This window comes from Eretmochelys imbricata, chromosome 9, assembly GCF_965152235.1.
Source record: "Eretmochelys imbricata isolate rEreImb1 chromosome 9, rEreImb1.hap1, whole genome shotgun sequence".
Classification (NCBI taxonomy): Eukaryota; Metazoa; Chordata; order Testudines; family Cheloniidae; genus Eretmochelys; species Eretmochelys imbricata.
In genome coordinates, this window is record NC_135580.1 from 39,609,159 (window position 1) to 39,630,709 (window position 21,551).

General features: G+C 41.6%; 1 protein-coding gene across 1 annotated transcript in view; it reads left to right on the plus strand.

The window, feature by feature from the left end:
* SLC25A36 (solute carrier family 25 member 36) overlaps positions 1–5,532 on the plus strand; it is a 62,968-nt gene extending 57,436 nt beyond the window's left edge. Inside the window, 1 exon segment of the mRNA XM_077826040.1 lies at positions 956–5,532. Coding sequence (XP_077682166.1) covers positions 956–1,149 — 194 coding nt within the window. The 3' untranslated portion in view covers positions 1,150–5,532.
* The last annotated feature ends 16,019 nt before the right edge of the window (positions 5,533–21,551 follow it).

Sequence of the window (21,551 nt, forward strand, 5' to 3'; positions counted from 1 at the left end):
ACAGTATAAGTTTTAAACAAACAATTTAATACTGGTACACAGCGATGATGAGTGTGAAGCTTGGTTGAGGTGGTGACGTCAGAGGGTGTAAACAGGTGGGATATTTCCCAGGGGATGCCTTACTGCTAAATGATTAACTAGCAATTGGCTGAGCCCTCAAGGGTTAACTCGTTGTTAATGTAGCTTCACACTCTACAAGGCAGCACGAATGGAGGGAGGGGAGACAGCATGACAGACAGACAGAGACATACACCTTGTGTGTGTGTGAGAGAGAGAGAGAGGCGCATTGCTCCTTTAAGTACACTGACCCCTCTCTAAGTACATTGCCTTGTTAAGTTAATCAGCAAGCTGAGACGGCAGCTGCTGCCAGGAAGCTCCCTCCTGAACCCTGTCGTGTCCCCCTCCACTCTATGGAAGATGGGGTAAGTGGGGTGCAGGAGCAGGGTGGAGGGGGACACCCTGACATTAGTCCCCCTCTTCTGCCACCCCCTCCCCACACACAGCTAGCAGGAGGCCCTGGAGAGAAGCTGCAAGGCAGAAGGCAGGAGCAGCACGTGGCAGTGCGGGGAGGGACAGCTGAACTGCTGGTAATTGATAGCCTGCTGGGTGGCTGCTGCGCAGGGAACTTAGGGGGGCTGCCGGTCCACCCTGGTTGCAAGCCCCACCAGCTAGCTGCAACGGGCTGCTCTTCCTGCAAGCAATGGACAAAGCAGGCGGCTGCCAAACGACATTATAAGGGAGCATTGCACAACCTGAAACGAGCATGTTCCCTAATTGAGCAGCAATATAACAACGAAACAACATTAATCGGGACGACTTTAAGTGAGGCGTTACTGTACTATCTAAAGAGTGTACAATGTTGAGGGGTTATGCCAGCTAAATTGATTAATTTGTTTTCATTACATTTATTGCAATGTGATGACCAAAATAACCAAGTGTTACTTTCTTTACACAGAGGTTGTACGAACAAGACTACGTGAAGAGGGAACAAAATACAGAGCTTTCTTCCAGACACTATCTTTGCTTGTGCGAGAAGAAGGGTATGGATCCCTGTACCGTGGTCTAACTACACATCTGATTAGACAGATTCCAAACACAGCTATAATGATGTCAACCTATGAAGTGGTAGTCTACTTACTGAATGGATAGCAAGGTTACAAGGCTATCTCTAGGAAGGTGGAAGACCAAAAGATTGCAGTGGACCACCAAATATCAATGCCAATGCGGTAGGCAGAAGAAAATTATCGATCAGGAACAGGCAGCTGTGGACGAAATAGAAGATTGGTTATAGGCAACCATGATCAATTTCCTGCCTTATTGTATGGTCCTTTTGTGACCATGTGACAAAGAAGCTGCTCCAAGGGGAATGCCTTTAAACACATCTTACTTCAAAATTGCTATTTTCTCTCCATGTGTTAATTTACATGATGCAAAACCATGAGCTTCAGTGATTTGGAGGGAGAGGGTCATATATTGTATTCTATTGCAAGGGATAGCTTTGTCCACTCATAATGTTTGGTCTTCAATACATTTTGTTTCAGTATATAATACCTGCTAAGGTGAGGAGGATGAAAGCATAGATTCATAACTTTGTATGTCTGAAACTTCTCTTCAACTCCATCTGAAGTCTCAAATTGATGAGACTGAGCTAGTAGTCGCAGCATGCAACTTCTGCGTTTCTGTCTCAAGGAATGTGGCACAGGGACCTAAAATTGAACTGTTCTGTCGCTACAAAAGGTGATATTGAGGTACATTCTAAGTTATTGTGTGAGAAGTTCTCATTGCTTAACTCTGTGGGATACCGGTCTCTTAGTATTGGCATGCTTGGATTTCCAGTTCTGCTGAGTCCTCTTGTTTTCATTATCATAGATCTCTGCTCCCTTTTAGAATCTAAGGAGGATCATAAGTTGTACTGTTACAACAGATCATGGATTCTCCTCACCTGATCTGTAATGTGACCCATACTACTAACACAGGGAATTGCAGAACAGTGTCTTTAAGGAGTCTTAATGAAGTGTTAAATTCTAACAAGCGAACCTGCTTTACATGATGCAGGATATATAATAATGTTCAATCAAACACAGCTTCATGCAAGCTAAAAGCAGCTTTATTATACTAAAGCTTCTTCCTGCAAGGCTTAGCCTAAAACTAGTGACTAGAGTACCAACACTTCTCCTGGGTTAAAGGAGGAGGGCACATACTTCACCATGTGTAAAGCTATAGGAAAGCACATAGATAAATTTCTGTGTAGTAACAAGTTTGGAGTTGCTGTAAATCATTTTCAGTGAAACCCCAGCTACTTGCAGAGTGATGGAGAAGATGGTAATTGAGAATATTTTGTTTAAACATTCCCCTTAAAAGTTGCTGTGTCCCTTGTTTCAACCTAAAGCTGGGTGCAGAACTGCGGATAACAGTATAACTCTGTCCTTTCAATTATCTGAATATTCAGGCATTGGTTTTAATTGATGTTTTGTAATACTAGTTACAGAATAATGCATTATGTTTGACACCATATGTTAGCTAGTTTGGTTACTTGTTCTGCCATAACTTACCAAATTTTCCAGAGTATGAGAAATAAGTTTCACATTCTGCGTAGTTTTTCAAACTCACACGTAGACCTTGAATACTTCCAAGATTAAATCTGCTGCCCTTCGGATAAGATGTTCACAGTGATTTTTGCGGCAGTAGCTTTCTATCTATAAATGCCACTACACTGGTATAACAAAGCAGTGCAATTAACTCCTCCAGTGTGGTACTTCAGTATACGTGAAACTGTGTGTTTGTGTGCAATGGCTTTATCTTACAAATGACTCCTTATGCACTTTGTGGCCTTTTTTGGCTTGTGATTTTTTTTCCTCCCATTTTAAGATTTTAGATATTGGTCATGCGCAGTTAGAAACAGTGTTCAATACACACAGATCTTTTGAAGCTAAGTGTGGGGTTTGATTTCCAAACACCTGTGCAGAAAAAGACATTGTTTGCAGTAGATCGCTAGGATCGATGTTCAGGTAGTTTTGGAGACTTTTATACATAAAAGTTTGATGCATACTGAACAACTAGTTTCTTGTTTTATTTTCCTTTGAGCATTGTAGTGTCCTTCATACTATGGCAGAAATCTTTTAATATAGACTTGCATCCCTTGGTGTTAGTAATACTCCGTAATAACTGCCTCTCCTTTTAAGGGCCACCTGTAGAGCACAGAGCATCACTGCTATGCCCGTTCAGCCGGGGCTTGGCTGCATTGATGTGCTTTCCTTAAACTGAGTATTCTTACCTGTTTTTTTAATACCAGAAGTGTTCTCAGTATAGCCTGTGCTGCACACATTTAGACTAACCGTGGCAATCTTTGTATTCCTATTAGTACAAGGAGATTATTTTTAAAAAAACACCTCAGTTAAGAAGTTTTCCCAGTGACCTCTCTATGGGAAATCTGCTAATGTTGTATTACTCATAACTAGCCTTCCTGGTTCCAAACATCAGTGGCCAGACTCCTCAGCTCTTGCTGTTGACACCAGCATTTAACGAACAGCAAAAGTTTAAGCGCAGTAATATGAAAGCCAAAAGTGGTTATAAACTAAAAGCTACGTTACAATAGCTAATTATGTGGAATGAATTACATTGAAAACACATTTCTCTTCAGGAGATACCAGGGTAGTTCAACTACAGCTGAATTTTAGATTTAGCAAGCACACAAGGCCCAAATTCATCCCTGCAGTTAATGGGTATAATTCCCACATTTCGATGGGTTGTACCTGCGTATTCCAGGGATAAATTTGGCCCACTAGATCCGGTCTGCCTTCAGTGCACATGCATCACTTGCGTTACCCTACAAGGTTGTGCGTGTGTTCATGCCTCACAGGGAGAGAATAGCTCCCACTGAATCTTGCTTCCAAAGGTGAGATATGTCAGTAGAAAGTTCTATCTTTTGTGCTTTACTCTCCTTGTTATCGACTGAAGAGAGACAATCAACCTCTTGTTCAACTTCTTCCTGGAGTTTTAATCCTTCAAAGACAAAACTTTTAAATTTCTTCAGGGGTGAACTTTTTCTGTAACAAAAACAATTAAACTAAATTATGTGTTGTGTTTTGTTTAAAAAGCTACCACAGTGTACAAAGATGCCTCTGAATTATTTCCCAAAGATTTTGAAATTCTTTACATAGTTTTCTTGGTATCTATTTTGAAAACATACAGAGGCAAACAGAAGATACAACATTCAATAATACTGATTATTACAAAGTTGAAAGAGGCGTGTACTTTGATGTTTGAGTCACCATCTCTTACTTGATTCGTTAATGTAGTTTACATTAAGTTATACCACCATGATTTTCTATCTAACAGAGGTTAAACCTCAGTTTTCTGGAAAGGGTAACATTTGAGAATGACTTTACATATCCATCTAATTTATATAAACAAACACCCATTCTTATTTAAATATGATATGTTATTTGACTTTATTCAACAGCTGGTTAAGAGTCAAGAAACATTGTATAATAAGATTGCAGGTGTCCACTTTAGCCAGACGGTGGCACTAGAGTGTGTGATGCTCACAGCAGCAGTGGATCTATGTTCCATTTAAACTTGTATCTGGTCTTAAACAATTCTCTGTCTTTCTACAGTACACTATATAACAAGAATATTTATAAAATAATGGCTTAGCACTGTAAATTATTGTGGCTGGAACTTGGAAAGCCATGACAGAAAATCTTCAATGGATAGGTCTGTATTTTATAATCCCTCTCAATCAATATCCTGGATTTAGAAATCCTTACGTGCAATGTGCAATGTTACAAAGCAAGGTGAGTTTTGGTGTACCAAATGGAAAGTTCTTCCTAACCTTAAACTGACTGCAAGATCTGCTGTTTATTTTTTCCTAATCTCTGATTTGTTAGCATACATTGTTCTTAGTAGGATCACACTAGTGATTGATGACAGGTTTTTATTTTTCTTTATAATGAATGACTGAAACGTCAACCTATCCATAGGTCTGTTGACATTGTACCTATGTAATTCTCCAATTACATGAGACACTCCACATATTTACTCTTTAATTCAGAGACGTTCAAGAATGACAGTTTGTGCTTTATTGCTATTTTTATTTTTGCCTCCTGATAGTCACATTTGAAACATTCCTTAGATTGTAGCATTTTAAAAAAGATTACTTGCAGAGAATTCAGATTGGAGACACTTTAAAAAATGTTGCTTCCTAAGTGTTTTTTATTCTAGAAACAAGCATAACACTGAAGTGTCCTAGTTTAAATGTATTACTTTCCAATTTTCTGTAATGCAGTTCTCGCTCTGTAAAAACTGAAGTCATGTAAGTTTTCAATTGTTCTATTTAAGAGAGTCTGCAAACCCTGCATATGTGAACATAATTATGCCATAGGAGTTGTAGCGAAACACTCGCAAATGACCATATATGTAGTTGGCTGTAAACTTTGTGCATTTACTCTGTATTTATATTATACGGCTAACTTTTTTTTGTCTGGACTATATTTTAAACTTAAAATAATAAAATGATGTGCTTATATCAAAGATGGCTGTGTGTGGTGTTGGACCAAGATTTTAAAAAAATAGATATCTGTGACTTTTATACTTGATACCTTGCTGGAGAGCTCATGTTAAAAATAAGACTAGCTGGGAAATCCCCACAAATCGTTTTGTCATGTGTCAGTATAAATACAGCTGAAAGCTACAATTTCAATTGTGATGTCTCTGAAAATGTCTGGGTTCTGCCTAGTTACTGTTAAGTGCGGCTTTTGGATGAGATAAGACCTGAGCTCTTGTCTAAATCTACGTGGGTATTAAAGTTCTTTATAACACTTTCTCAAGAGCAGGTATTTGACCTGGAATCCTTGGTCAACATATCCTCATCCTCCACTGTTTTGCAGCATCCTGGCTGTCCATTTAGACAGTTTTCCATGCCACACACGACTGCAATTCACTGGCGCAATGTGTGCCATCTATTGTATATAAAACTATCTGAGATCCTATGGGATAATATGTACTACAGAAGAGTGCTCTAGCGATACAAGCTGTTATATCCTTTGTCTAGTGGCTAGCTTATGCACAGCAATGCTACAATACAGCCCTCTACAGTTCTATAATGTAGAACACGATAAAAGCCTAGAACTAATAGAAATGTAAATTACTTGGTCCATAAAATATTTCCTGAGCCTGTAACTAGACTCCTGCAGCAAGTGTATAGTTACAAAACCTGATGGTGCAAATCTCTCTCTTGCTTAGTTCATCACACCTTAAACACATTAAACTTAGAGAGTGGTCAGTTTGGATGAGCTATTACCAGCAGGAGAGTGAGTTTGTGTGTGTATGGGGGTGGGTTTTTGGAGGGGGGTGAGGGAGTGAGAGAACCTGGATTTGTGCAGGAAATGGCCTAACTTCATTATCATGCACATTGTGTAAAGAGTTGTCACTTTGGATGGGCTATCACCAGCAGGAGAGTGAATTTGTGTAGGGGGGTGGAGGGTGAGAAAACCTGGATTTGTGCTGGAAATGGCCTAACCTGATGATTACTTTAGATAAGCTATTACCAGCAGGACAGTGGGGTGGGACGAGGTATTGTTTCATATTCTCTGTGTATATATAAAGTCTGCTGCAGTTTCCACGGTATGCATCTGATGAAGTGAGCTGTAGCTCACGAAAGCTCATGCTCAAATAAATTGGTTAGTCTCTAAGATGCCACAAGTACTCCTTTTCTTTTTGCGAATACAGACTAACATGGCTGTTACTCTGAAACCACACTAACCCAGCACAACATACTTAGCGCCAGGTTGTGTCCAGATGCTTCCTAGCTGCATGGGATAGGAAGGGTCACCCATTATGAAGCACAGTAACTGCTTCCTACACATGACCCTTTGAATGCAAGACAGCACAAAAGAGACCAAAAAGATTGTGCTCCTTCCCCCTGTGGTCCAGCCAGCTCTGTCAGAGAGCGTTATACTCCCTGAAGACTTGTAGAAGTGAATGTATACAGACTAACATGGCTGCTACTCTGAAACCTGAATTCCTCTTTAGAGTTCATTCTGGGGCTTTTCACCACTGCCAATGTGGAGTGATGCTTAATTGGCTTGACTGAGCCTTTTAGCACCCCCCTGCCCCATGTATACCAAAAACTTGTAATAAGGCTGACAGCACATTTAAAATAAACTCTTCAATGGTATATTTGCGTTTATTGATAACAGGGCTCTATACTGCCCTCTGCTACGCTGTTCAGAAGAAAGGGGGATTTAATGGAAATGAGTGATGACATGCAGAAGGGAAGGGGAAGCAGGGGCTTTGTGGCATGATCTGCTTTCCCCAACCTCTTGTGTCTGTGAAGGTTCCTCCACAGGTGTATACGTCTTGGGCTCAAGACTTTATCCCTCTCCCTGCACCAAATGATGCAATTCAAATACTGGAGTGGGAGGAAGGATTGTTTGAAGAGGGAATGGTGTAACAAGGAACAAAGTAGCTATTAGTACTGCCCCAAAAGTTGATCACCACTGGTTGAGAGTATGTAGCCTATCTGTAGTACCATATATAACTCTGCCAAAGCCTATGGTCAGGGAGGCTAGGTACAAATGCATGAAGTGCTCTATAGATTTCAAGTAAATGGAAAGAATGGGCTCCAAAGTGTTCTGCATCCGGTCAAAATACCAACTAGCTTATCCAAATACACTCAAAGAGCTAATTCATCCCATTGTGTTAGGAAGCTTCTAAGTCCCATCCTCAAATATGCCTCAGGTGCTTAGGAATGACAATTGCACTGAAAGGTGAGGGGCATGGTGGCTGTTCAGGCACTGGTTAAATCATTCCCTGTTCATCTCTTTAAGTTTGCCTTGAAGACTTGCATTTCATTTTGGACACTTCCTTCTTGCCCTCTGTCAGCAGCTGCCAGATCTCTGCACAATCCAAGTGCTCTTTTAGGCCCTGATCTTCCCTGGAGTGGTCATGCAAAGCATTAGTACATATTCATAGCAGGAGAGCAGCAGAACAGTGATTGCACAAATGCGGAGTAGGCTTTATTAAAAAGTAGCTAAATGGACTGAATTACTGTTAATGCCAGTAGGGAAGTCTGCAAGGAAATCTCACAGGCAAGAGCTACCTGGACTAGAAGTCCCATCCACTACTGTTGTCATGCCCTCACCTTAATTTGAGCCAGCTCTTAAGGATACGGCAGACTCGTTGCACAACTGCTGCAATTTTGAAGGCAGTCAAAAAATAAAAAGACATTCCCCTAGAGGAGGATGCTGGCTATGTATCCCACTCTGCACACGAGAACTTGGTGGTCCTGGTTGCCAGAGCAAAGATCAGCAAAATACACAACACTGTGCCCCAGAACCTGCACATGGATGATATTTTTTTTATGGCCAATGTGTTCACTAGTCTGCAGCTATTGGGGGGTAGAGAGGGGTGACCTGTCAGGCCTTACTGTGCAAACAGCAGTTCAATATGGAAATTCTGTATGGGTCCAAACTCTTCTCAAAGTAAGGCTGAGAAACAAAGAGAGGGTGCACAGGTAACTCCATTGCATGCAGATGTACACCAATGTATAACAGCCACTGGACAAAGTCTGAGCAGGTTTACAGTTTACTTCTGTTAAAATGTAAACAAAAGCAAATTACAGTGTTAATTTACTTGTTAATATAAACTCAAGTGTATATCTTAAAATAAATAAAGTAATACAGCTTAGATCTAAATAAGTGTAAATGTCTCTATTTTTAATATATTATTTCTTTCTTACAGCTATGAATTAAATTCATGTCACTTTCACAAAAGAAAGTTCCTGAATTTGGTACCATGATTTTTTTATCAGTTTTTTTTTTTTTGCTAAAAGATTGCTTTTGCTGCTGTCAATGAGCGCTGGATAGTTGGTGCAGACATCAGGAGATCAATCATTTTAATAAACAGTTTTTAAATCTGTCAACATTTCCCCCCTCTCCAAACAAACCTCTTCAGTTTGTCTTTTATACACTATTGCCAGCAAGCTTAATTTGTGCTGATTCAGACCATCATTATCCTTGACGTTTTCTGTCAATGGAGAGTGGTTGCGTCACAAGATGACAGAACTATTTCATAGATATAAGTGAGACTATTCAACATCAGAGGGGCAGAGAGTGGTTCAAAATGAACTGATAAGATGAAAGCATTTGGGATGCAGGTATAGAGGAGAGATTCAGTGGTGAAGTCTGGCACTTTAGAAAAAGAAAAACAGAACTGAAGCTGTACAAAATGTTCAGATGTGACCAAACAGCAACACCTATCACATGGCTATGAGTATTTTCAGCTGGTCTTTTTCATAGTGACCCAAAGGAACTTCTCCATTGAACAAGGATGCAGGATATATTGAAGCAGGATTAGGCAAGTGTCAAGGTTCCTTCCCTACTCTGAACTGTAGGGTACAGATGAGGGGACCTGCATGAAAAACCCCCTAAGCTTATTTTACCAGCTTAGGTTAAAACTTCCCCAAGGTACAAACTATTTTACCTTTTGTCCCTGGACTTTATTGCTGCCACCACCAAGCGTCTAACAAAATATAACCAGGAAAGAGCCCGCTTGGAAACGTCTTTCCCCCAAAATCCCCCCAAGCCCTACACCTCCTTTCCTGGGGAAGGCTTGATAAAAATCCTCACCAATTTGCATCGGTGATCCCAGACCCAAACCCTTGGATCTTAAGAACAAGGAAAAAGCAATCAGGTTCTTAGAGGAAGAATTTTAATTGAAGAAAAAGTAAAAGAATCACCTCTGTAAAATCAAGATGGAAAATACCTTACAGAGTAATCAGATTCAAAACATAGAGAATCCCTCTAGGCTAAATCTTAAGTTGCAAAAAGACACAAAAACAGGAATATACATTCCATTCAGCACAACTTATTTTATCAGCCATTTAAACAAAACAGAATCTAATGCATATCTAGCTAGATTGCTCACTGATTTTCTACAGGAGTTCTGACCTGCATTCCTGCTCTGGTCCCGGCAAAAGAACACACAAACAGAGAGAACCCTTTGTTTCCCCCCCGCCCCTCCAGCTTTGAAAGTATCTTGACTCCTCATTGGTCATTTTGGTCAGGTGCCAGCGAGGTTATCTTTAGCTTCTTAACCCTTTACAGGTGAAAGGGTTTTTTCCTCTGGCCAGGAGGGATTTAAAGGTGGTTAGCCTTCCCTTTATATTTATGACAGCAAGTCATGTTCTTTGGCTTGAAAAATGCATCTTTAGCTTGAAAAGTCATCCTCTTCATTTTAATATTTGACTATCTCTGCTAAAAAAAACATAGGAAGCGAATGCGGTGATCACATCATTTGCTTGGGAAATCCCACAGTGCTATTGTCAAGAACATGCTGTGGAGAGTGGCCCCCCTCTCCGTGTCTGGGAGGGGCTTTGGTGGGGAAGTCATGGATTCATGAGGACATGGATTTGACATTCCCTTTTTCTGTGTGACTATCCCTTCTCATGCTCCTCCATATAAATCCATGAGTCCATCCCTCTTCCTGTGGACATAGCCCATGTTTTCTGAACCTGTCAGTTTCTCTTTAACACAGCCTGGCAAAATTCTACTCATCCATCAGCAGTAATCTTTATTGACATGGAAGTAAAATATGATTAGTTTTCCTTTATGATCATCATCATATGTTAAGGGCAGTCAAGTAGATTTTTTTTCCCCGGGGCTGGTAAATTTTCATGACAATTGTGCTCAACTACTTCCACGGTTATTAAAGTTAAACCAGCTGATCTGTCATTCCCTGGCATGTTTCTTTCTTCTCAACTCCAGAAAAAATAAGTATCAGTAAAAGATTGTAGGTGCCCCCTATATATAATATAGTGTGTGTATACACACACACACACAAGTAACACTTCCAGGCCCTCTCAGTGATTACATTATTCACAAATTACTTAAGAGACTTCCAGTCAGATTGATACTGGAAATGTTTAAAGACTTGGGAATGTAGTTTAAATTCCTGATTAACAAAAATGATCCATTATCACTCACTCATTTCCCTAAGAGAGCAGTTGAAGGCAAATGGTGAAATATGACTGTGCAAAAAGAAAAGGAGTACTTGTGGCACCTGTTTCCAGTGTGGTATAATGCTATTCACTAATTCAGCAAAGCAATGAATGAAGATTTGAAGTGCTTTTCTTGCCATGATAAAAAAAACAAACTAGAATCAGTAGAAAAATATTGACCATTTGTTATGAGAGAGAAGAATAGTTACACCAGCCTCAGCTATTGTAACTGAGAAACCCATTTCCAGATCCTTATAGCTCAGCTGCAGGTGGAATAGTAACTCTCCCTTTAGCAATGGTAGCTCAGGCACGGTCAACACCACACCAGTGTTGAAATGCCATCACCACAAACAGTTTGACTCCCACTCCACTTTCAAAATATAGTTGCCCATTAATCCAGTTTAGCTGAGACTATCCAGGGTTTTTACCAAGGTTGACAGAGGTGGGTTTTTTACCAGAAGGGCAGCTATTGGAGAGTCCTCAAAGATTAAGGGGGCAGTTAGCTGTGGAGTAGCAGCTCTGTGAGTCTCAGGAGTCCTTTTTCTAACAGGCCAGTTATTGCACCAAATTCATGAGGGGAAGGTTCAGAATAATCCGGTTTCCAGGGATGGGGAGCACACAGAGACACTGAGGAGTGGGCAGCGAGCACTGGGACATGGGAACATTTGAAAAGGCCCTAAGGAATAAAGGAAACCCCCCAATGTTTCCAACTCCCTGGAGAAATAAAAGGAGTAACCTGGAGCACCCCAATCTGCCAATGGAAAGAGTGAGGAAAGTGCCCTGTGCACAGGGCCGGACCACCACATTTTTGGCACCTGAGGCTGGGAGCTCAAATGACGCCCCCATGTCTCCTCAGTTGGGCCAAAACTTTGAAAAGTCTCAGTTCTGCCTTCTTCCTGTTCTACTCCTCTTGTGGTACTGCTCCACCTACTCACCTCAATAAAGGAGAACTAACAACTTAAAATGCCTTGTTCAAAAATTTTAAGTAACACTTACATTTTCAAATGCCTGAACAGCAAATGTAACTTTTCTTGTCTGCATAGTAAACACTGGCGTTTTTATCTGTTTGAATAATCAAAGTGGTGCTCTCTGTGCCTTCGTGGCTGCAAAGATTTGACCTGCTTCCTGACCTGAAGGTCCACAGTCTGGGCCAGCTCATGCTCTATTGAGATGGTTGCAAGCCGACCAGCCTCTCCTTGTGGAGGTAGATGTGTTTTTATTAACTTCAGCTTGGAGAAGCTGCATTCTCCACTGGGAACTGTTACAGGAAGTGTTAGAAGTATTTGCAGAGCAACAAAAGCATTTGGAAAGAGGGTGGTCATCTTATTTGTGCACATATATTCCAGAACAGCCTTTGGAGTTGATCCTGTTGAAATGTATCTTGAAAGGGCTTTCAGTTCATCACCTAAATCACTCGCATCAATATCGCGCATGTCATCATATATCAACATGGTCTCTAGTGCCCTGCATTGCTGGTGTAGGTCTTCTTCAGGTATAGTGAGGAGTTTTGGAATATCATAGAACATCCCAAATATACTGCTGTGTTCCCTGAGCTGCATGAAATGTTCTTCAACTGACTGTATTGCACAATCTAGCACCTGGTTAAAGAATTCAACTTTGAATTGTTGTTTTTGGTCTCTTATGGGATTATCCCGTGCCTCGTAATCAAAATGTCTTCTTCTTCGGTGAGTCTTGTATTCCTGAATGGGTGGGAAAAAAGCTTCAGTGTGAAGTTCCTCTGCCAACTTCTGTGCACTCTTCAGAATGTTTTGAAATCCCTCATCTGACCGGAAAGCCTGTAGGTATGACTTTGCTTTGTCCAGTTGTTCCATTGCTCCAGATATATCAAGGTCAACACCTTGGAGTCTCTTGCTTACAACATTTATTTCAAACAGTATGTCATGCCACAACACTAAGCCACACAGAAATTTGAAGTTATGTATGTTTCTGGTGATTCCATTTCCCTCTGCCACTGTTCTCCCATGAACAGTTCCTGTCATAGCATTATCCTCCATAATGGCAACTATGGCATCATCTAGTTTCCCAATTTGGTGTTTGATAGGCTTTAATCACCTCCACTCGACTTTCCCATCATGTGGCACTCAGTGGTTTCAGTGTCAGAGAGGATGTTCCCAGATGTTGCTTCAAAATTTGCCATCGATGAGTTGATGTAGAGAAAAATATGAAGATGTTTTGAATTACATTAAAAAATTCAGCAGCCTCACTAGAAGCTGATGCTGCATCACTGAGTACCAAGTTTAATGAATGAGAACTGCATGGGACAAAAAAAGCTCAAGGGTTTAACTCTCGGATCCGTGTCTGCACTCCACTGTTCTTTCCTCTCCTGTTGGCACCATTATCGTAGCCCTGACCTCTCATCTTCCAGCTTTTTAAGAAGCACATTTGTCATACCAGCTCCTGTAGCATCATCAATGTCAATAAATTCTAGAAAATATTCTCTGACAGTCACCATTGCAGGAACATTTTCACTAAGTTCTGTTATTACAAAATGCACCATTAAAGTCATTTGTTCCGTATGGCTGATGTCAGGTGTGCAGTCCAGAATAACAGAGTAATATCTTGCTGACTTCAGATCTGCCACAATCTTCTGTTTGACTTTTGCTGCCAGTAACTGTATGATCTCATTTTGAATTATTTTTCCAAGGGTATCGATGCTGCAGTAGCTGCCAGGTCACCTGCACTCTGACTAACTGGAAGATCAGGCATCTCCTCACCACACACATCCTCAATGGTGCCGGAAGGCTCACCTTGAACATTTGTGTCTATGTATCTTAGGAGCACTCCTTCCTCCTTAGATAGAAAAGCATCCTTTGTTTTCTTTCTTTTTCTGAATGCTACCCCAGAGGGGCGTTTTCTTCTTTCATTTGTGACTGCTGTTCTGTGCCAGCTATAGTGGCTCTCAACACTCAGCTGAAGGGGACAAATAAGCAGGCTGGTAGCAGGGTCTGAGTGAGGGAAGAGATCAGCGTCTTAAGGGCCTAACTGGCTCCTACTACTTCAGCTGACTGCCTGTTCTCCTCAGGTGGGTTCAGGGAAGCAACAGGAAACAGGAAGCTCCCTGAGAAGCTGGTGTTAATCAGTCCAGGCTCCTGGGGGTGCTAGAGAGGTACATAAGAGGCTCCTCCTCCTCTCTCTCCCTGCAGCTCCTGCTGCTTTCTGTTATTCCCTCTCACCTTTTCGCCTGCCTGCCTATTATGTCTCTTGTGCCCTCCTTCCTCCAGAAGAGCACCCCACCATCTCTGTGCATCTAGAGCAGCGAGAATACAGATGCACCAGCAGCAGACACAGTTTTCTACACTCCGGGTCCTAGTGGTGCCCTCCCTCCCCAACCCTCCACAGTCTGGCACCTGAGGCAGCCACCTCAGTTTGCCTCATGGTAAGGCCAGCCCTGCCTGTACATCTCCCTCCCCCACCAATTCTGCAATTGAGAGAATATACTGAAGAGGCCAGCAGGGAAACAGGCCTGCTCCTCCGCCCTGAAGACAACTGATGGTGGCAAAATAACAGACAGCTAGGCCTCGCCCCTGAAGGAAACGGGAAGTAAGGGAGGCATTGTTTGGGGATGGGCAGGTGCTACTGTAGAGGCTAGGTGCTTTGCTGAAACTTCAAACTGTTGAGGCCTTGAGAATGGGGAAACCATCAGGTGGTCTCTCAAGGCCTAGCTCAGGGATCGGCAACCTTTAGCATGTGGCCTGCCAGGATAAGCTCCCTGGTGAGCCGGGCCAGTTTGTTTACCTGCCGCGTCCGCACGTTCGGCTGATCACAGCTCCCACTGGCCGTGGTTCACTGCTCCAGGCCAATGGGGGCTGGGGGAAGCAGCGGCCAGCATGTCTCTTGGCCCACGCCACTTCCCGCAGCTCCCATTGGCCTGGAGCGGTGAACTATGACCAGTGGGAGCTGCGATCGGCCAAACCTGTGGACGTGGCAGGTTAACAAACTGGCCCGGACTGCCAGGGGACTTACCCTGGCAGGCTACGTGCCAAAGGTTGCCAATCTCTGGGCTAGCTGATTCTCAGCATTATCCCAGAACATGTCTTTGAAATATTGGCAACTAGGAAGGAGGTGAGATTAAGTTACAGCATTGAGTGTCTTGCAGCCATTGCATCCTGCTTCATTCACTGCTGGGGCCTGCCTGCCCAAATCCAGCTTGTGTCTGGAAGAGAAAGTACTGTATAGAGTTGGTAAAAAACAACCCATTTTTTTACCCCCAGGAAAATTTTCAAATGAAAACTTTTCATTAAAATTTTTTTTGCAAGAAAATTTCAGAACACACCCACATTTTGTAGGTTTCCATTCAAATCAAAATTTTTGTTTTGATTTGGTTTTCAAAACTGAAATAACCTAAAATTTCATAATTTGGGTTTTCCCTTTCTCTTTTTTTAATCATTGAATGTAATAGAATGATGGATATCTAGGTCTCCAAACACACACACACTTTGCCTTTACTTTTAATTTTTTCAAATCTCTAACTTTGAAAAAGTTTGAGTTGCAAAGTTAACTTTTTTGATAACATGTGTAATTCAGTGGTCTGAATGATCACTCTCCTGCCATCTATTGATGAACTGGAGCAAAACAATTTCTGAACAGACCTTATTTGTGTGGACAAACCTACTTCCCCAAGGTAATCAACTTTGGCTGTTTAGGGTTAAAATTCATTTAAATCTTGATTGCAGCAGTAATTAAATGGCCTTATCTTTACTGTATGACCAAAGGGAAGCAGAGCTCTACTTCATATGGACTAACTGAAGTCACCATAGCTGATACCTCATTAGCTTCCATGAGGTAGAGAGCCAATACCAGGTGAAAGACAATGAGGAGACAGGTGTTCTGGTCTAGTGGTGAGGATTTTGTGTAAGGGCCCAAGTGCTATGTGATCTTCTGCCTCCAATAAAATATACTCAATTGGAGTGTCCTTGTTTCTTCCCAGTGGCTACTATTGCTAAAATCACTGATAAATTGGACTAGGGGCTGAGCTTTAAAGCTGGTGAAGAGAAAGCAGTAGCAGTGAAGTTCTCCCATCCACCCCCCCGCCCTAGTGAAATCATCAGAACTGAAATCACTAAGAACTGGGCTAGGTGGTGAACCTTAGAGCATAGCATCACAGCTACAAGCAGCATGGTGGGTGACAAACACAGCAGAAAAGGCACTCCCTACCCAGCAAATCCTACAGCTGTGATTACTAATAGCTGGGCGAATGGTGGTTGTGGTGCTGTGGGACAAGACTGGATTAGGCTGCACAAAGCACCCAGAAGAGTGGCAGTGAGAAGCAGCTGTGGTGAAAGGCAGAAAAGCAGTGGCAGAGGTAACAGGGACAAGAGGCAGCAGCAGTGGGGGTATCTGTTCTCCCTCTCCACACAGGAGGGTGGAGTTGAACCCACCTGAATGCACTCCTGGATGCTGGGACTTCGCTAATCTCAGACAACAAACTGTGAGTGGGAGGCAGCAAAGGGAAAGGGGCATGTGTAACTGTGCCTTTGTGGATCACAACTGAGAATACCACATTCAGGACAAACTGCTGAGAAATAAGGTAGACACACCCCAAAGAGATGATTATTCTTCCATAAAATATACCAAACCAGCAAGAAAAGTAAACTTCTGTTTCACCACACTGGTTAACAAGAAGTCATAAAAGCCGTTTTCTGGGGTATTCTAGTCCTTGTATCGCCCCCAAAAACACTGGAGGTAAGGATGAGTGGTTCTTTAAAAAACAAACAATCTCTTCAAATAAAAGGTTCTTCCAATCCCAAAGGACCAGCCACACACCCAGGTCAATATATAACTCAGATCTTGCCCCAAAATCATGCTGATTCCAATTCTTTAGTATCTAAAATCTAAAGGTTTATTCATAAAAAGAAAGGCGAAAGTTAAAATTGGTTAAAGGAATCAGATACATACAGTAATTGCAAAGCTCTTGGTTCAGGCTTGTAGCAGCAATGGAATACACTACTGGCTTGAAAAGTCTCTGGTTACTTCCAAAGCATTGGAAGGACCTCAGTCCCTTGGTTAGAATGCTCCCATTAGTGTAAGTTTAGAGGTTTGAGTAGGAAAGAGGCAAACTGGAGGTTTTCCAGGACCCTTTCTAGCTTCTGCCATGTAGCGGGAAACCCATTGTTTCAAACAGAACCCTCAACACAGCTTATGGAAAATCACAGGTGACAAGATGGGATTTGGAATCACATGGGCCAGTCACATGTCCATGAATGTTTTTGCTTAGACATAGCAGGAAAGTCCATTATCTGTAGATAGGCATCTCCCATGGTCCATTGTGAGGTAAGTATCCTTTTGATGGGCCACTCAATTTGAGTAGTCCCTCCAAAATGTGCTGGCTAGCTACCTGGTGGGCGTTACCCCAGGAGCAAACATTTGAAATCCAGGTATAGAGCCAATGTTCATAACTTCACATTAAAAAATGATACATTCATCCAGATAGCACAATCATAACCAGCAGATCATAACCTTTTCATAGACATCTTACATGCTACATTTTGTACAAGATTTATTGCAAATATATAACAGTGGCTGCAACAATGATCTATATAGTCAGATTTTAATCAGATAATGTCACGGCATGTTAAAAAAGGACATTTTGTTCACTGGACTTTCATATTAAGATAGAAAATAGAGGCAAAGGCCTAGTGCCCAAGATACTATGGGGTGGGTATTTTACTTATTATTTGCATACTTTTGAATCATTGTAGCTGAGTTGTCCCAATTAATGCTACGCTTCCTCTCCCCTTGACTCAGCACTTGTGAATGGGGAAGTATCACCGCAGTGGCACACAGGGGAGTATTTAGTTTTCCCCAGATCTCTGGATGAGAGCTCGAGCTGGTTTTGTAATTTTAAGAGGAACCCCTCGGGTGGTCAATTCTTTTTTGTCAAAGTCCAAACTTCTTGGTCAAGACCTAGTAAAGGTACAGACTCCAGAGAAAATAATAAAGGAACCCCAACAATAATAATAAGTAAATTAAAAGATTTCAGGCTCTGTTCAAAAGCATCTGGCAGACCAGATTTGGCCCATGGGCTGCCTATTGACTTCCCCTGCCCTAGATATTGACCTTGGTCCTTGTTATTGCCAACACCACCGGGCAGAGAGGTCACAAATGGATAAAACCAGCATGCCACTGCTTCATTTTCTTTCCACACAGTAATTACTATTATAGTAACAGTCTTTGATCTGAGGCTTTGCGAATGAGATGTTCACTGTAATGCAAAAATATGAAGGCCATGATTTTTAAAAATGGATGTTTAAAGTTAGACTTCTGAAACCTGATTTTCTAAAGTGCTGAGTAACAATCAGTTCCCATTGACCTCTGCCTGTTTATCCATATAATTTGTATGCATACCATTGGGTATGTACTGGTTCATAAGACTTGGATACTTTAGGGAAGGTGTGGCAACTGTTAAATTGTTACAGGACTATAAAAAAGAGTTCCAGCATATTTAAGTTCATTTGCAACTGATAACACTACCGCCATACAAATGTAATCTGAAATCCTGTAAAATGTACAGTTTGTAGGTGATGGGTGTCATTAGTTAATATATTCCAACCTAGAGCTATCCAAAGGAAGACAACTTCATTTCATGGTAACTTTTCAGGTTTCAAAACTTGTTTTTGTTCTGAATTCAGAGGAAAAATTTCCACCCCAGATTATTCTGAATAAGGCAGAACAGGGACTGGAATGTGGGTGTCTAACATCCAAGGCTAGTATCCTAATCATCAGGCTAACAGGTGCATCTCTCGCCCCCTTCCCCTCCAAATAAAATGTTATAAAATCCGATACGTCTCTGAAACATTTCAGTTCCAACAAAATTTCATTTAGCCAAAAATGTTCTGACGAGCTCTCAAACCCAGACTGATCATGGTTAATGTTAGCCTTGGAAAACACAAGTAACAGTTAAACCACCAAGATTTAGAGCAAAGCGTTAGTTATGCTAAATGTGCCCCAAGGTAGCAGTCACCTTGAACAAAAGGTCAAGGCAGTGACACCACTGCCCTATCATCACATATAGGCTTTCCAGAGGCAAGTTTGAAGTGGTTATCACTTGTCTGGGCATGTTTATCTTTGTGGGTAACAGAGGCAGCAATGGAAATGCCATTTAGAACTCCTTTATAGTGAACAAAGCAGGGGCCAGATTTCTCATACTTTTCTGAGTCATATGTTGTGGAAGGTGGATAGTGAAGCCAAGATGGAACCCAAAAGCTAGGCGAGATATCTTCACTCTCTCTGGTTAAAATATTAACTGAGAATAATTTGTCTGATAAATTTTTGGAATTTTACTTTAAATTATTTGGGGACACAAATTATTTATTTTATTTGCCCAGCTCTACAGGTCAGATAGTATTCTGTGAACAATATGTGCAACTAAAATTTATTCACAAACCTTTCCCACCACCCCCCATTGTTCACCCAGCTGTAATTTACATGTAGGCCAAGCAATTGTCTTTAATCTCATCAGGCTGGGTGGGGGACCTGGGATTTTTCTCATTATTCTTTTAGTCATACCAAGATGTATGATGTTATCACCAGATAACACTGGTTTTGCAAGAAGGTGGTTTTGGATATCCACATCACATTTCATGAGGAAAATTGAAAGTGGTAGGGAGGACAGGACTCAAGCCCAGCTAGACCTGGAGCTGTAGAAATTTGAACCACTCATTAACAATGGTGATCATCATCTCCAGAGAAACCAGTGAGGTAGCAACAACCATTTCCTTTTCAAAATCCTGGGTGGGCAATGCAGCATAGGTATTTCCTTAACACTGAACACTACTTCTCTGTTGGTTGTATTGAGGAGGCTCTTGTCTTGTACAAAATCTTCATGAGGTAATCAGTCAGTTTGCACTCAGTCAAACTGAAATAAAGCATGGGAAGGCACACGCCTCATAAACAGGCACTAAGTGGATGATCTCATCATCTGTCCTGCTTGTAGAGGCCCATAGGGATGTTATTACCTGGATATCCCCTTACACCACTTCCAGATTGCTGAAGGTCTGAGACATGATTGGGATTCTATTTGCCCAGTTGGTAAGGGTTGAGGGGTGACATATAGCTACTACCTATCTTCTCGATGTCACCCCAATTGAAGATGACGACATATTAGTGTTATGTACCAGAAAGCCATGATGGCCCCCCTCTTATGGATCCTCATCCTTTATGTAATTATCGGATCCTCACACATGGGTTCCTGGTACCATTGCACAGTGGAGGGAAAAACAACATGGGGAGCACCCTCCACAGTGAAACTGGCCTTGCACATACCAGAACTATTGTCAATCCCCACCACTGTGGGTTCTTCATTGTCCCTTTTGATTCAGCTGCACGAGGGGCTCACTTGGATGGCTTGGACACTTGAGTAATCTCTCTCCCATCCCCAAATTAATATTCAAGGGTGAGAACCCACCCACCCACTCTCTCTTATTTCAGAGAAACCTGCAAGCCCATTGGATCATAGTTACCCTTAAAGCCCAAGACATCTTGGTCCTCCATTTGTCCTTCTCCGGTCTCGCCTCTCTAGCAAGCAAGGGAAAGAGTCTAAAAGTGCTAGGGACACTGAGGCTTTTTGTTCACTATTTTCTCATCTATATAATTTGGTTAGTCTAGGGACATGGCTGTTGGTGACATTCTGGAGATAACCACTGGCAGTGCATCTGTTTCCCTGGGCCCCAGACTGCCAAGGATGATGCATGTTCTTAATTTACACTTGTAAGTAACCTCAGTGAGTTCAGTGGGATTTCTCTTCTCTGGGGCATAAATTAATTGTGGAATAAGGGCCCTTGTCTGTAGACTCCTCATGGTACAGACTTTTGCTTTGTCTTCATATTGTCTGTGAAGTGTAGCAATCTTCTGGCCCTATAAAAATAATAGCATGGACAATAACCTATCTCCTTTGTCAAGGAGGGACTTTTCCAGTGGAAGAGAATCCTGGGCCAAGAAGCAGGTTTGTGATTCGAGAGTAGCAGGGTAGATGAAAGGATGCCATTCCTTTGGCTTCTGTTTTGGTTTTGGTTGAGGTCTCCTATTACACTCTCCCTCTCAAAATACTAAGTAGAATTGTGTGTGTGGCACAGGGGGGAGAGAGAGGGAAAGGATGATAAGAGAAAGTGCTGTGCATATGGTTGACCACATTAAACTAAATATGATTTAGGAATAATCCCTGATGAAACTGGTCCTTACCAGCAGATAATGGTTATTTTAGAAATACACCAGCCCTTCCGATAAAACAGATTTTAAGAGGATTATAGGTGGTGTGGGTTACAATTGCATACAGCGGTTCTATGATCAAAACTTTACAAATGGAAGCATCATTTCAAAAAATTAACCAATGACATTCAGTGACTTTGCTTCCACCAGCCCAAGGCTATTTGATAATATTGATAATTAAATTATTCATTTCAAGAAATTCTACTGTTGTCATGAGATTTATTTAATGGTACATTTTGGAGCCAAATCTTTACTGGATCTGTACCCAAACTATAAAGCTTTATTACAAATCCCAGTGCATGAAAGTGATGGACTATTCAGACTGTGT